Source organism: Centrocercus urophasianus, unplaced genomic scaffold (assembly GCF_019232065.1).
Source record: "Centrocercus urophasianus isolate 14NV4802_14NV808 unplaced genomic scaffold, USGS_Curo_1.0 seq_39, whole genome shotgun sequence".
Classification (NCBI taxonomy): domain Eukaryota; kingdom Metazoa; phylum Chordata; class Aves; order Galliformes; family Phasianidae; genus Centrocercus; species Centrocercus urophasianus.
In genome coordinates, this window is record NW_024884966.1 from 4701406 (window position 1) to 4718023 (window position 16618).

At 42.0% G+C, this 16618-nt stretch overlaps 1 protein-coding gene across 1 annotated transcript in view; it reads left to right on the top strand.

Annotated features, from left to right (window-relative positions):
* The window catches only part of INTS9 (integrator complex subunit 9), a 69173-nt gene that overhangs the window by 11115 nt on the left and 41440 nt on the right, over window positions 1-16618 (top strand). Inside the window, exons 5-8 of the mRNA XM_042832668.1 lie at window positions 2086-2225; window positions 3847-3933; window positions 8667-8787; window positions 10774-10908. Coding sequence (XP_042688602.1) covers window positions 2086-2225; window positions 3847-3933; window positions 8667-8787; window positions 10774-10908 — 483 coding nt within the window. The remainder of the gene's footprint in view (window positions 1-2085; window positions 2226-3846; window positions 3934-8666; window positions 8788-10773; window positions 10909-16618) is intronic.

The window sequence follows — 16618 nt, forward strand, 5'->3', positions numbered from 1 at the left end:
GGAAGAAACATAGTTCACTCACCAAAACAACCCAAAATGATACAGATGGGGGAGGAGGGTCCTGGAGAAGAACAGGGATCTAGAAAGCATCTATGTGGCAGAAAGTGCCATTATGTTCCAGATTTTGGGAAGATAGAGTGCAGTTTGAATTCCCTTTGGAATTGAGGCCATACATAGGAATGATTCCCTGCTGGGATTTAAAGTGCTTCAGCTCACCTTTCTGATTACTTTATTTGGCTGGAAAATACCCCCATCTCCAAAATGGCTGTTGGGGAGCTGCAGCTCTATTATGCCAGTGCAATCACTGCGTGTAACCATTTTCCAGCAGTCCTTGTAACAAGAAGATGGCAACCAGCTGCACTTGTCAACATTTTAGGGGCTGTGCAAATACCCTCTCAAATGCTTCAGCTCCTCAGGTTCCCAGCAGATGCCAAGTGCTTGAAGGGAAAACTAGGATAGTGACACACAGCACTCTTCTCTAGCTTTACGTGCTGCCTTGTCTGCAGGAGCATGGCCTGCAGGCACATCATAAAGTAGAAATGTTGCTGGTGCTTGGCAGCATAGGGTAAGAAGGAGCTTGTGTGAAAAAGGCTTTGTCCTCTTCTCGTTCCACACCGCTACTTTTGAAGGAAGTTGTCTGCAAAAGCAGTTAGTTTCAGAATCTCACTATCACTTCCAGGAACACCATTGCCAAAGAAAGCTGAATTTTGAACGTAGTCCAGAAGCCACAAGGTGATAAGAGGCTGTCTCAGCAGCAGAGTACGCTTCCACATGTCAGAGTGCTGCCCTTTCTTTGCTTGGCAACCTTCTGATCTCTCTCACTTCACATTCAAGAAACATTTTTAAATCTCTTCCCCTCATAGGCGCTTCTACTGAGATTGCTGTGAATCCCAGGGAAGATTCCACTTTGTTTTGGTTTTGACACCCTTTTCATCCTATTAGTAAATGCTTCTAGGATGCTGAGATATGGGACACTTAAGCTTGGAAAATGGTAGTCTGTATCTTCTATCCCCCCATGGCTTGCTGGGCTGGGATTCAGCTCAGGCCTGGAGTGACTCCCCATTTGGTTCTCTGTAATCTAGACACAGCTGAAAACCAAACCATGAAGGAGCAGCTTGGTAGGAGCAGGCATCAGCAGACTCTTTGATACCGTGCAGTGTATTTTTGCCTGGTAAGCACTGTAAAATAAAAGGTGTCCTGTCATGAATTGGAGGATGGTGTTCACTTACTGTGCTTAGATTGGAGATTGTGCTCTAAAATCAGCTGTGATCATGGATTGAAACCTTGAATGCTTAGTTGTGAGTTAAGCAGCTTGTCACCAGAACACCATGTCAGCCCCCTGAAAAGACAAGTGACCTACTTTCCTGCCATTTTTATTCAAATTGCTGGACCAAGCCTTGTGATCAGATAATACGTGCTTGATGAGTGTTGAATTCCATTAGCTGCTCTATAATAACTGAGTTAGAGGTCATATATCTTGTAAATTTCTGGCTTGACACCATTTGTGTTATAGCATTACCAGTAAATATTTCTAATTAAAATTCCTTTAACAATGTGTGAAATCTTCTCCTTTCACTCTCTGAACTGCTGTCTTAACTGTCGCATCAAAACAAATTAGACCCACCCATCTGTTTTGTAGGATCATCTGAGTGAGCTTGATCTCTAGCTGTAGAAAATGTGGATGATGAAGATGTCAAGCATTTAGTCTGGGAAAATATATATAAATTATTGTAAGCATATGAATAAATACACTGTACATTCATCTCTCTCCTGGGTTGCTGTACCACATGCAGCATAGAAAATATGAGATCCACTGATAAATTGTTAGTGAGGAAGTGGCAGTGGTTGGACAGCCATCATTCCTCAGTAAGGAGGTGCAGCCATCAGTTCTTTGGTAAGTGTAATCATGCTTCTCCTAGCAGCAGCCATTTTGTTACATGAAAGGCAAACATAGGACCTGCTTTCCTTTTTAGATCAGAAAAGGGAGTAATTGTAGAGAGACTTTTAATAAATCCAAGTTTTTCTGTCATTGCTTAAACTGTGTGAAGGCGTTACATGTCGCTTATCTCTTTCCTCTGTTTTCAGACTGAGCTGCTTGACCTCTCCACGGTGGATGTAATCTTGATCTCAAACTATCACTGCATGATGGCATTGCCCTATATCACAGAGTACACAGGATTCACTGGAACGGTGTATGCCACTGAGCCCACTGTTCAAATTGGCAGGTAAAAAGCCCCTTGATATCCTCTGCTCCTCTTTCATCACTGCTAAGGGAAAGGTGTAAAGGATAATATGGGTAAAGGAGCAGTGTCTAAAGTTCCAAAGAGGCTCTTAGGCAGTAGCTGAATACCAGCCAAGTCCTTAGTGCTGAAAATATGTTAACTCAGTGTTTCCCAAACTCTGGAACTGCCTGTCATTTAAAGCGGATGTTTTGTGTTGAGTCCAGGCAGATGTGGAATAGTAGATCTTGGGTGGATGGAGATACCTTGAGCAGCAGTTACCGTATAGCCTGCTTCAAAGCGTCAAGAACCACCATCAAAGATCTTTCTTGTCCTCTCTGCTCCCCTTAAACAAAAGAGAAGTCACCAATGTTTTAATAAATGCCATTAAGATTACTGCCTTGTAGTTTTTCAGCATTTGAGATTCATACCAGTCTCCACTCCGTGGAAGGGAATTCAAGCAGGCTTCATTTCAAATGACAGTTGAGATTCTCTCATAAGCTCCTAACTCTAAAGAGAAGCAGAGAGAAAAGCAGCAGAAGTATGAGACAAGTAGAAAATCCAGGGTGTTCCAGTGCTGTCAGAAAGTTAGCATTTGATTGTCTAATTTGGTAGTACTTTCTTCCAAAGTTTGTTGATCAAATAGGTCAATCCCAGCAAGTAAAGGCTGCAGCTTTCTTCCTGGACATTGTAACTGCAGTTGTGCTGTGTGCATTTCTCATGCAGAGCAGCTGCCATGTTCAATAGTTAGAAATCAGATTAGACCATGATTTCTGAGCTTCTGCTGTAAGCACTTCAGGGCAGGAACCTTTGTCTATTAACTTTCCACACCAAAGTACAAACTTTCCACACCAGAATAATTCTCCCTTTGTTTAAAAACAAAAGCTAAAGGCTCTCGACAGAGAAAGGAATTGTGTAAGTATGAACTAGTAGTAGATCTCTGGGCTCTTACTGGCCCATAGCTGAAGATGACAAGCATAGGCTTGTTGGAGGGTAGACTCTGGTATGGTTCTCACCATCCCAAGTAAATCAGGATACTGTTCTGCAGTTAAATCTGCCATTTCCTGCCTTCAAAGGAAAGTGTGCGTACAACTGCAAATGCTGCTTAGTTTTGGGCAGTGAAATCCATATTAACAGTTTGTAATGACTGATGTTTTTCTGTGTCAAATACTGAACTGTGCATTTGTAGATGAGGAGGGTTCCCTCTGATGATGTGCTTGACTTCTCAAAGTGGTGAACAGACAGACATCAGCTGATATGTTTTCTTAATATATTTTGTCTCATTCCCTGTGGCAAGCAGGCAGTAATGTAGAAGTCATCTTGTATAGCAAGAGATTTGGGAGTTCCTCTTGCCCTTCTCCCTTCCCAATAACCCCTAACCCAGTAGGCCAGATCCTTTTACTGTTGTAATCAGTCAGCTAGAATTGGGCTAGCTGAAATTTCGTGTACACAGCAGCAAAACAGGTGTAGCATTGATAATTGCTGCGATGCCTCTGGGGGAAGAAGCCTTCTTTAAAACCGTTTGATGGTGTTACAATTCATGTGGTATCTTGGAGTGATTTGGGACAAATCAGGTGATGTCTTACCTGAAAGGCTGCAGTTCCAATAACTTAGTTACCGTTTTCAGACTTCTCATGGAAGAACTGGTGAATTCCATTGAACGTGTGCCAAAGGCTCAGTCTGCCTCCATGTGGAAGAACAAGGAGGTACAGAGGTAAGGAACAAGCCATCTGGGAAGGGTGATTGTCCTAAAACACTAAAACTCTAACCAAACTTTAGCATTAAGTGTAAGGATTGGTCAGCTGCCACCATTCAAGGTTTGATTTGCTGATGCCACTAAGCAGCAAGAGCAATTAGATGGTGTACAGGAACTCCACAAGCTTGATTCTTGGTAGAAGACTTGGTAAGGCACATGCCTCCCCTATCTCCCCTCACGTATGATGGTAGATAAAAATGGAGGATTTTTGTGTTAGCAACATAAGAAGTTGATGAAATTAGCAAGCTGTTTAAACTTATTAATGTTGTGTTGGAGTGGTTTTAATTTAAAATGATATTTGTGCTCGTGTTTGCCAAAAGGCTAAGAAAGTAGACAAGGAACTGTTGGAAGTGACTGGGAGCAAAGCACAGTGCAGTGCCATCTTTCCTCCCAGGTTGCAGCCTCTTTCACACTTGAACAACAAAAAGATCTTGGTTTTTTTCCACTGTTCTAGAGTTCAGAAACAAATTGAAGAAACAGATTGGAAACTCAAGCCCTGTTACTCCATCTATATAAAAAACCAGTATGCTCAAAATTGAGACTTGAGGTGTTCAAAATTCTACCTCCAGAGTTTAGGGAGTGTCTGTTATCTAAAAGTCTTCCTAATAGTTTACTAATAGCAGTCAATGCTTTCTTTGGAAGTGAAGATAACTTTAGGTGCACAACATGTTCTACAGAGGAAATAGTTTTGTTGCTAGCACATCTTAAATACAGATTTGGTTAAAGAAAGTTATTTTTAAACGCTGCTTTGTGCATTTTAAATGATCTCTCATTTTCTATTCTTAATTCTTAATGCGGTGTGATTTAAGAGTTTACTAAAAATGAATTATTTCCCGAGTTGTAAAAGTAGCATTTCAATATCACAAAGCAAGGAAATTAAAAATCCAAATTAACATATGCTTGGCTGTATAGTACACTCCCCTGCTGAGCATAGGAGCAGTCTTATCTCAGCAGAGTAACTCACATTTCTGAAGGAGGCAAGCAAAACAACAGTGTAAAACAAAACCAAAGATAAGGTTGATAAGGATTTTGTCCTGCTTGAGGTACACTCTCCTTAGAGTGGTGTCTTTTAATTCTGAAGTCTGCTGGCCTGAGTAGAATGACTCCTGAGGCTCGCAGTTGTGTGATGAAAGAAGGCTGGAGCCATTATTCTCGTCACACCAGTGCCTGTGTTTTGTATGCATGGTTTAAAGGAGGATCATATATCTTAGAGCTCATTTCATGTCACTTTCCTGGTGGTTGTATTTTAGAAAAAGTGCTGGCTAGCATTTTACACACTGTTGACTATTCCAGAAGTGCACTTGGAGATGTGATCTTTGTTCTGATTCAGCTGCCGCAGGAAAAGTATTTTTTTGTCTCCCATTGCTCAGGAAGTGCCCTAACATCCACAGTTCCTCCTTTCTGCTGTCAAGTAGCTGTTATAATGAGGTAGCAGTGGAGGTGGAAGGGAAGTCCAAGAGCCCACCCCTAGGAGAGACTGGACCAACCTTTCTTTGCCACTTACAGGATCTCTGCTGACCCCATAGCACTGCCACAGCACGATGTCTTGCAGAGAACCTCAATCAGACATCAGGTTCCCCAACTTTTAGAGATAAAATATACACTTCTTCCAAATACAAGCCAGAGGCAGAGCAAAGAAATGACATAAGGAAGATAACCAAGTGTAACTGGCAGCCCTGCAGCTGTTAAAAATCTTCCTATTCTAAACTCAGCCTTGAGGCTGGTAGGAGCCAGTGGTTTCTGTGAGCTAGAACAAGATAGATCTAAATTCTCTTTCCAATCAAGCCTGCCTGTACTATGTTTCCCTTCTTCACCTCCCTATGCCTCTGCTAAATGGAACTCCTACCCACCATAATGGCTAGCAGGGGCTTAATTAATGTTTGCAAGATGTTTTGAGATTCCTGATCGTGAGTGTTGTGCAAGCATGAATAGAACTGATTATTATAGCATGTGAGCAAACATCCACAGATCCACAAAATAATACCTGGCTAATTGCACATGCAGGGTTAGACTGACATCCATTATTTAAGAAAATGTGATCCTTGGTGTTTTGTTTTTTTTTTTTTTTTTTTAAAAAAAAAAAAACCAACAACTGTTGGCTGTTGCTTGAAGGGAGTACTTATGACTTCTGAGTCTAACTAATTTTTCAGGCTGATCAATCAAACTGCTTTACAGTTCAGCTAGTTCTACTCTGAACAATTAGAATAAAACACAGAGTATTATCATCTTCATTAGATTAAGCATTGAAGCATTTTAAATGCAAATGCTGTGTAAAATATAATAAGTTCATTATTGCAACTTACATTTTGCCATTATCTGATCCAGTCCAAACTAATTGCCCAGCCAGTTCTATTGCCGTTGGTTTTTGTTTGAAATGAGCAGTCTGGTGGAAGCTCTCTACATGCTCAGGCAGGTTATTTGTCCTGCTGATTAGGATTCAAGGGGCTAAGCAGGAAGTTTGCCTTATGAAAGACATTTTGGTGACTACTTACTACTTTTCTTATCTTTCTAAAAGTGTCTGAAACAGAGTATTCCTGAAAGAGGGTAGCAGACCACAAGGGCGCTCTTCTGATCTGTGCAGATGCCCAGTTAAGAATACAAGGCCCTGAGCTATTCAGGCATGATTTTTTTTTTATACTGAGGACCAGATCATGCTGCTTCACAGTACCTCCCTGTTCATGGCTGTAGGTTGTCTGTTCCTGGATCTGCCCATGTACATCTGGTTGTTACGAGGTGATCTGAACAGGATGTTACTGCAGTGCATGGTGGAAGGAAGGGATGCCATTCAGAGGGATCTCAGCAGGCTGGAAAGGTGGGCCTGGATGAACCTGATGAGGTTCAACACAGCAAAGTGCAGAGTTTGGCACTTGGGCTGGAGGAATCCCAGGCATCCGTACAGACTGGAAGGAGCGGTGCTTGAGAGCAGCCCTGTGGAGAAGGAGCTGGGGGTCCTGATGGATGAAAAGCTTAACATGAGCCAGCAGTGTGTTCTCGCAGCTCGGAAAGCAAATGGTGTCCTGGGCTCCATCAGCAGAGGGATGGCCAGCAGGGACAGGGAGGTGATTGTCCCCCTCTACTCTGCTCTTGTGAGGCCCCATCTTGCATCCAGGTCTGGAGATTCCTGATCCTTGAGATTCCTCCCAACCCTGGCCATTCTGTGATTCTGTAGTGTTAATAGCTTCACTCACAGCTTTAAAATATCCTCCAGGAATGGGTACAGATTTTAGAAGTGAGGTGACAGGTTGAATGCAAGCAGGGGCACATCTGAGGAACCAGGAAAAAATGAAACAGCTTGGAGACTGGTCCCCACTGGTCTCTGTTAGGAGTCAGAGCATATTTACAATGGAGCCACAGAGTCAAGGCTAATAGGAACTTGCTTCTATCAGCAAGGACAATTCCCCACTTTTCTCCATTACCTGGAGATACATTCTCCCCTTCCCAGAAGAGAAGCTCCTGAAAGCGTCCAGCACTAAATGCTTCTTATGGTAGGTTAAAGGCTTTTACAGGCAATTTGCTTCAGTGCAGTGGTGGACAACTATCCACGTTGTTTGGCCTTCTGTTGCTTATGACTTCCCAAAAAAGACCTTGAACGCTTTGTTTGTTTCCTTAAGCGCAGCATGCTTTCAGCCAGCAAGTGCTGGAATTACACTTATCACACTAGACCTATACAGGAGGCTTGGCAAGAGCTGGTCTTAATCCTTTCTTCACTATCTTAAATTATGGAGGAGTTCAGTGACCTGGTAGATATAACAATAAATTAAATTCTTTTAAACAAATTGATCAAAGAAACTTCACCAATTTCCATAAATCTTTGGAAATTGGTTTGAATTAGCCTTTGATTTAGCATTGGTTTAATATACAAAAAAAAAGATTCCTATTCTTCTTATGCATTTGGCAGCTGTGCTGCTTCCTGCCTCAGTTCATGTTGCTAAGGAAGATTTATTTCCCAGAAGTTAGCCATCTCTCTTACAGCCCGTGACATTTCAGTTCACTTCTTCCCTTGACAATGCTGTCCAGCTAACTTGCAGTGTCTGTGAATAGCAGGATGGATGGATTTTTTTTCTTTGGTGTAAAACATCTTGAATACTTCCGTGTGGGGGATCTCAAAGTGCTCTGCAGTGTCAGCTGATGTATTGTTGCCAGTATGCTCTGAGGGTGAGCAGGGTATCTGAGTTGAAGGCAAAGAATCTGAAGTGCAGGGACATGTGTTCCTGTAGGACAGTGGTGTCAAAGCTGAGAGCAGAGCCAGTGTTGGTTCATGTTCTGGTGCTGGCATTTGAATCACAAGTTTGGAGCTTACTTTTGATTTTCAAATTCTTAGTTTTAGAACTGGGTTATGCAGAGTAGATGCTGATGGAAGTCATCTCTACCAATTCTAGTAGTGCATTTCATGTTGACATCCTTCATTGGTGGCAAAAACAACACTGGAGTTGTTGTAACACCTTCACCATGGCTACTTTGAAGAAGGCTGGATAGGATCGATAATGAGAAAGCTGAAGGTGAGGTAAAATGGACAGCATGATTCTACTTCTCAACGTGCAGGAAGTCTTGCTCCTCCCTTTGAAGCACTGCACACATTTAAAAGAAAAAGGAGGAAGGAAAAAGAGAAAATTGAATCTGTAAGGATATGGATGTGAATAGTGATCCATCAGGAAGTTCTGAAAATGCCCAGACCCTTTTGACCTTTGCAGATTGCTACCAGCCCCTCTGAAAGATGCCGTGGAGGTGTCAATGTGGAGGAAGTGCTACACCATGCCCGAAGTGAATGCTGCTCTCAGTAAGATCCAGCTGGTGGGATATTCCCAGAAAATTGTGAGTATCAGCAGAGCTTTCCTCAGGTCAATATTAACAGCTTGTTGCTTTCCAGCTTTCTCCCTGCAAAAGCCTGAGAAATGCCCTTCTTTTTCTATTTTTCTTGTAGATGCTGTTAAAGATCTAGTTACTCTGACCTGAGAAAGTAAGGCAAGATTGCATATTATCGAAATGCACCCTGGTCTGTCTCCCAGGAAGGGTTGTTGTTTGTTGAAAATTAAGAGTATCCATTTGTCTCTCCTGTTCCTCAGGGGAGGCCAATTTTAAGGCATACCTGTGAATTTAGAATTGATGTCTGGCCCACTGAGAGCTTGGAGGATGTACCAAATGAATGTATCCTCTCTGTCTGTAAGCCACATCCCCTTCTGAGTTACTGTATCTCACTTCTGGGAATCTTTTTGAGTGCTTTAGCCTCTGCTTTCTTTTACAGAGCAAATTAGGGATTGTAAACAAAACCTAATGGTTCAACCTGAACTTCAAACACTCCTTTCCCAAGGTTCTCAGCTAAGGTTTGTTGTATCTGATGCTGTTAACTGTAATCCAGTGTAGTTTGTAGAATGAACTGGGCCAACAGTTCAGTAGTCTGCAATACACTCTTATGGGCAGCGTGTGCACCGTGATTCCTGCTATTGTTGCACACCAACATGAGGTAAAAAGGTGGATTATAGCAAATTGTATACCCAGATTTTTTGTTTGCTCCTTTTTCTTTACCGAAGGGCCACTGAAGTTCAGAAACCGTTTGCATGGAAGACAGTCTGAAGCAATAACCAGTTCAGCTAGGAACTAAATTGGATGGGTTTGTGTTTGTGTGGTGCTGCATTACAGCTGGTGAGAAAAGACCTTGAGCCATCACTAACCTGGGTGCTGATGTAAATAACAGCTGCATTTTTGTCTAGCCACCAGACAGGTTGAGTGTACTTGGAATTCCTTAGTGTTAATGGGTAATTACTCTTCACTTTTGACTGTCCTCACAGTGTGAATGAATCTCACCAAGTTTTAGATCTGTACCTCTCAGCCAATCATTCTTTTATAGCTCCTGGGACAGGGGGAAGAAACGTTCCTAGAGCGTCTTTTATCTCTTCCCAAAGATGTTTAAAACAGTGAAAGCCTAATTAGTCAGCTAACCCCAAATGTGGCAACAGCAAGAATGGTTTGTTGTCCATTACAAAGTCAGAGGAATGAAGACCTTGTTTTGAGAGGCCAAATACGTATTGGGATACTAGAAAAATCATTAGTATTGCATGAATGCTTGTTCTATTATTCAGTAACCAGAAAGTACAACACATCAGTGAGGTATACATGGAGGCTTATTTTCCTTTCTCCAAACAATTCTAACACATTGCTGTGTACAGAAAGCAATAAACTTTCTAATAACACCTGGAAATGAGACAATTGACAGGTTGCTTGTGCTGAAGCTGAAATTTGGACTGAGTTTGAAGGGAGTTCTTAAATCACCAGTAGATAGCATTTAAAAAAAAAAAAAGTGATTGGTAAAATTGTAAAGTGACTTTGTCTTTAAATATACACTTCATACAGCAAAATCTGTGAGTCAAACAGACTTTTATATCAGTACATAACAAGTTATGATGCCCTTCCTTCTCTCCTGCTGGTCTGTATTGATAAAATTAGCCCAAGGGAGTATAAAGTTTTCAAAGATCTAAAGCTCCTACAAAGTTCCTCAGTACATCAAAGCCAGATGGACCACAATTAGTTTCTCCGGTGAGAATTATGTTGCAGTGTGAACTCAGTTACTGGAGAATTAACATGGAAGAGAGACCTGATGAAGACTACCTCAGGAGAAGTTTTTCTCAGAGCTTGTGTTCTGTTAGACCTGGGGAAATTAAAACAGCAGACATAAGACAAATACCAGCTTCATAAAGGTCTGGAAAGCAGCACTAGTTTGAGTTGTTATCACTGATGATAAAATAACCTGTTCTCATTTCTCTCGGGCTCTCTCAAGTTAATTTCTCTTCCTGTGTGTTTCAGGAGTTGTTTGGTGCTGTGCAGGTCACCCCTCTCAGCTCAGGCTACGCTCTTGGAAGTTCCAATTGGATTATCCAGTCGCACTATGAAAAGGTTTCCTATGTTTCAGGATCTTCTCTGCTTACAACACATCCTCAGGTACAATCACTTTAGAAACCAACCAACATAGAAAAACCAAGAGAAGGGCTCACTCTGCTGAGATCAGGCACAGTGTGGAAACTGTACAGATGTACCTCTGTTAATAATTGGCTGTACTTTGGTCGTTAGGAAGACATACCTCCCAGGTAAGGAGGCATTTAGTAGAGAAGGACAGCTAAAATTCTTTATTTTTGATTTGGTGTTAACCTACTTTCTGCTATGAAATTCTCCATCACCTTAAGTAGGAAAATTCCAGCAGAGTTAAACAACAGACCATTAGTGACTCTCAGTAAAATATGGATTCTTTTTCTTTTTAGGAGTCTTTACAGACAGTTCGCAGACTGCTTCTATATCACTTCTGAAACATCCTTCCTTGGGAGAAATGATAGCTTACTGGCTGCCAACATTTCCACCCTGCTCTGCTGAGGGCAAAGTCTTTATAGTGCTGTAGATGTAATTTCCAGTAAATTAATTCTCTCTAGATCCATAAATTCTTCGTGCAAAGAATAGCTTGAAGTTTGCAGTACTGCGTGCTTCAGAAGTTGTCAAAATACTTGAAAGCAGTATTAGCATGAGGTATTTAAAAATAATGTAGAAAATGTGTCAGGTTCATGATCAGTAAGTAATTTCTCCCAAGGTGAGTATCTTCTAAAGAGCGTTGCTTCTGAGCACCCTTCCTTTAAAAGCTTGATCTCAAGAATTGAACAACTACAATACATCGTGTGTCTGTACTTACCTGCACACAGTGCATCAGGGTCTCTCTTTTTTCATCATCTGCCTCATCCTGGCCTGGACAATGTTCTTTTGAGACCTTCTGCTGAAGGAACACAAGCAATATTTAACAAAGCATGCATGTAAAACTTTTGTGAGGAGAAACTTTGATCTATGAGGGCCAACCAGGGAATCAGGCTTAGCTAGCATGGGTTCAGGAAGGGCAAGTCTTGCTTGACCAATCTCATCACCTTCTATGATTGGGTGCCCCACCTGGCAGATGAGGGAAAGGCTGTTGATGTTGTCTTCCTAGACTTCAGCAAAGTCTTTGACACTGTCTCCCATAGTGCTGGAGAAAGAGCAGCTCGTGGCTTGGGCAGGTACACTCTTTGCTGGGTAAAGAACTGCAGGGACAGGCCCAGAAAGTGGTGGTGAATGGAGTCAAATCCAGTTGGTGGCTGGTCCCGAGTGGTGCTCCCCAAGGTTTGGTATTGAGGCCTGTGTTGTTCAGTATGTTTGTTGATGACCTGGATGAGGGCGTTGAGTGCACCCTCAGTCAATTTTCAGGTGAGGAGGTTGGGAAGAAGTGTCAGTGTGCCTGGGGGTAGGAAGGACCTGCAGAGGGATCTGGATGGGCTGGATAGCTGCATGGAGGATTGAAGTTGAACAAGACCAAGTGCTGGGTCCTGCACTTTGACTACAACAACCCCAGGCACCACTACAGGCTACAGGAGTGTGGTTTAGTGGGAAATATTGGTGATAGGTGGATGGTTGGACTGGGTGATCTTAGAGGTCTTTTCCAACCGTGGTGATTCTGTGATTCCATGGTTCTATAGGAAGTGGTTTGGACTGGACTGTTCATTCTATGTTCTATTCTATACCAACACTATTTCTTAGACCAAATGGTGGATGAGAGCCTCATTTTATTTTATGTTTTTAGCATACAGTCCATTGCACTTTGCATTATTGTTTCCCTAACTCGAAATTTGAAGGAGTAGCTTATGAAGTAATTGAGAATGCATTCAGATTGTCCTTTTCTTGTTATTCACCACATCACAAATGTTACAAGGAATCAGATCACTTTTGTACCCAGAGAAGTTACAGATTGGTCAATGGCTCGATGTCCAGATGGAGATCAGTGACAAGTGATGTCCCTCAGGGACAGGTGCTCTTTAACATCTTCATCAATGACATTGACAGCCACAGCAAGTGCACTTTCAGCGAGTTTGCAGGTGACACAAAGCTGAGTGGTGTGGTGGACATCTGAAGGGACTGGATGTGCCATTCAGACACACCTGGACTAGCTGAGCAGTGGGCCCAGGTGAATCTCATGAGGCTCAATAAATCCAAGTGAAAGGTCTTGCAACTGAGTCTTTGCAACCCATGCATCAGTGCAGTGCGGAGGTTGTAAGGACAGAGCACAGCCCTGCCGAAAAGGACCTGGGTGTACAGGTAGATGGCAGCTGAATGTGAGCCAGCACTGTGCCCTTGCATCCCAGAAAGCCAACTGTATCCTGGGCTGTATCAAGAGCAGCGTGGCCAGCAGGGTGAGGGAGAGGGATCATGTCTCTTTACCCTGCACTGGTGAGATCTCACCTGGAGTACTGCATCCAAATGTGGAGTCCTCACTACGTGGATGTGTTGGAACACGTCCAGAGGGGGGCCACAGAAATGATCCCAGGAATGGAAGGCCTCTCCTATTAGAACAGGCTGAAAGAGCAGAGGCTGTGCAGCTTGGAGAAAAGAAGGCTGCAGGAAGACAGAGCAGCCTTTCAGTAGCTAAAGGGAGGCTTTAAGAAAAGAGGAGAGCAGACTTTTTAGCAGGACCTATTGTCATAGGACAAGGAGAAAGAGTTTTGAATTAAAAGAGAGAAGATTTATTCCTCTCTTCCTTCCAGTTTAATTTCTTTACAGTAAGAGTGGTGGGGCACTGGCACAGATTGCACAGAAAGGTGGTGGGTGCCCTGTCCTTGGAGACACGGTCAGGCTGGATGGGGCTCTGAGCAATCTGATCTAGCAGATTTCTCTATTAATTGCAGGACAGTTGGGCTTGATAACCTTGAAACATTCCTTCCAACTCAAACTATTCTGTAATTCTATGATCATTTGCATTTCAGGTATCATTGTTATGTATGTTCTTCCAGATGGCTGTTGAAGACAGCAGACAGATTTTGACCTACTATTAATCCTCATATACACCACTATGAGCACCTAGAACATGATAATTCTATAATGGCTAGTAGTTTTTGAGACCTGCCAACCAGCTATTCATCTGTTTGACACATTTGACAGACAATATATAGTAATAACAATATCTTTGTTGGCACAAAGCCTAAATCTTGTTCAATAATCCAACAGTTTTTCATCAAAATGAAAAGTTGTTTTTCTGACCTCTATAGAATCGTGGTGAGCAGTCAGTGAAACTCCAGTGTATGAATGCAGTCACTGCATTTTGTTGTCAGTTGTTTTTTTTTTTTTTTTTTTTTTTAAAGACACCCTGTTAATCAACATGCTTATGTAAAAACATATCCTGGCTTTTGGAGTCACATTGAAGTCTTAGCATGTTTCCAGTCATTTGGAACTCCCTTCATAGTTATTAAAAAATAGGATAATGTGACCAGGCTTTCATCCGTGATTTGTTTAGGATGAGAGAACGCAGCTTATTTGGGCATATTGATGGGACAAAGCTGCTTCCTCTTTACACCTTCTCTATTATATGCAGTAGTAGCCTTGGAAGCATTTCCTTCTCTCAGTATGCAGATGAGGATAATCTCACTTGAAGGAAACACTGGACCCCACCATCCTTCCCTTGTGTCCTCCCTCCTGCCAGCACTGGGATTTAAGAGCTGTCGTGTAGGAGTTAGCAGTGCAAGTAGGAATTAGATGCCATGGGGAGGGAACAGGATTGCTTTTTTAGTATAAATTACATCTTACAGTTTTCTTGAAGTTTTAAGTTACATATAGATTATATCTGTAATCTACAGAGTTATGTTATGTCTGAGAGTTAACTCTGACACCGTTAATTGTTCCCTTTACTTCTGTGTTCTGGCAAATGGTCTCTATTGGAAGTGTTGCCTCACCGTCTGCTGAGTCTAGAATTGACACCATTGCCTGCTGGCACCAAAGTGGAGAACTGGAGTTGACAGCACAGGTTCAGACGTGTCACTAAAAGCCTTTTAAGGCGTATTCTTTACATTAACCCACAAAAATCGATGCAAGCCCTTTGAGTGCAATAGCAGCTGGAATTATGTGTATCTAATACGGCATAATCGTTATGTACATTATCACAAGCAGATTCAATATTATTTTTTATTGCATTATTGGCATTTCATTTTTGTGGACACGCTATGGAGTGTCAAAGATTGTGATAAATCTAATGTAGTTGGTCTGGTCCAGCAAGGTGGTGCACAGTGTAAACTTGTATTGAAATTGGTGTGAAACTCCCCTGCATGTTCATGGGAGCAAGATCTTAACTAATTAAGAATGGTGTTGAGGGACAGTGAGCAAGGCAACTAACTGTGCAGTGATCTTTGGAGTTCAGCAGAGGAGAGATCTTTGTCAGTCTCTTCTGGTAGAAGGATAGAAATCTTTCCTGGTGGGCGAGAACAGAGAGAGTCCATCAAGAATAAGTAACCATATAATACCATGCAGGTGGCTGCAGTTGCCTTCCTTTGTTTGAGTGGTAGCTGAGGGAGATGTATCCCAGCCCAGAGTGAGGCTAAAATTTAACTTTTCCCCATAGCCATACTTTGCCTGCAAGTGGTTTTTGTCTCTTCAGGATTGAATTATGCTGAATGTTGAGTATCAAGAATATATATAGTTTAGTATAAGGTCACACAAAAATGATTTCCGAATTTTTAGTGTATGTTTTCTAATAGACAAAAGTGGGCATACATTTTGCATCCCCCTTTAATGAAATGCTGGTATAAAATAAGTCATATGATCAGCCTTGGTGAAGAATTGTGCACCTCTATGCACAGTCAAAGTAGAAGCAATGTTTGCTTGAACATACACCTGCCAGTGGCCAAATCAGCACAGTATTTCTTTGGGCTATCAAATCATTGATACTTCTGCTACATCTGAGGGCCACAGGATTGGCAGTGCAGAAGTAACTCATCTGTCCTCAGGAAAAAGGCATGGCATGGATAGAAAATGTGCAATGTGATGCTTTTGATAACCGCCCTCGGTGCTTCAACCACAGCATGGGATTCTATCTGTGACCATAGGCAATCAGTACAACAAGCACAGCAAGGCCAGTGGTCGTTGCCCAGTGAAGATATGAATCTCAGTTGACATAGTTTAGCCTCTAGCACAGTCTTCAAAGAGAGATACAGGGTAAAGCTGCAGTGCTAGTGCAGTTCATGTGTGGAAAGTGATAAGGCATTGACTTTAGAAAATACTTGGATGTTTGGCTTGATTTTTATAGCTACAGTAAAAAGTTAGGATATATGAGTAAATGTTTATTAAATAAAATTTATCAGTGTTAAGGAATCTAAACCATGTATTGTTTCTACCAGCAGTAGCTATTTCCAATTTCACCAAAGCCATCTTCTGACAAGGCTTGCACAAACAGTCTTAAATGAGCATTTGGAAGTCATTATTGTAATGCTATAAGTAGAAAAGCAGGATTCACAAGTCAAGGGAGGACCCTGTGCTGAGCTGAGATTCATGAGCAAAACGGAGAGCTTCGAGCCTGAAGTCCTTTGCATTTCACTTCTTTCAAAGAAAACCCACTGAATTGTTGGGGAAAATCCAGCTGTACCCAACCAGACAGTGAGCACTGAGAATCAAAGCTGACACTGTGATTTGCAAAAGGAAGCTGACTGGAAGCTAGTGCAGCCAAGATACGAACACAAGAATGAAACCCTTCCTGATTGCAGTGCCACATCCTCAACAGATGATTGTCTTCTCAATTGTTCGACTCATAAGGCCACAAAATGATTAGTCTATAGAGAATACCACTTTGAATCCAGTCACAGTTCCATTGCTTGTTTTGTAC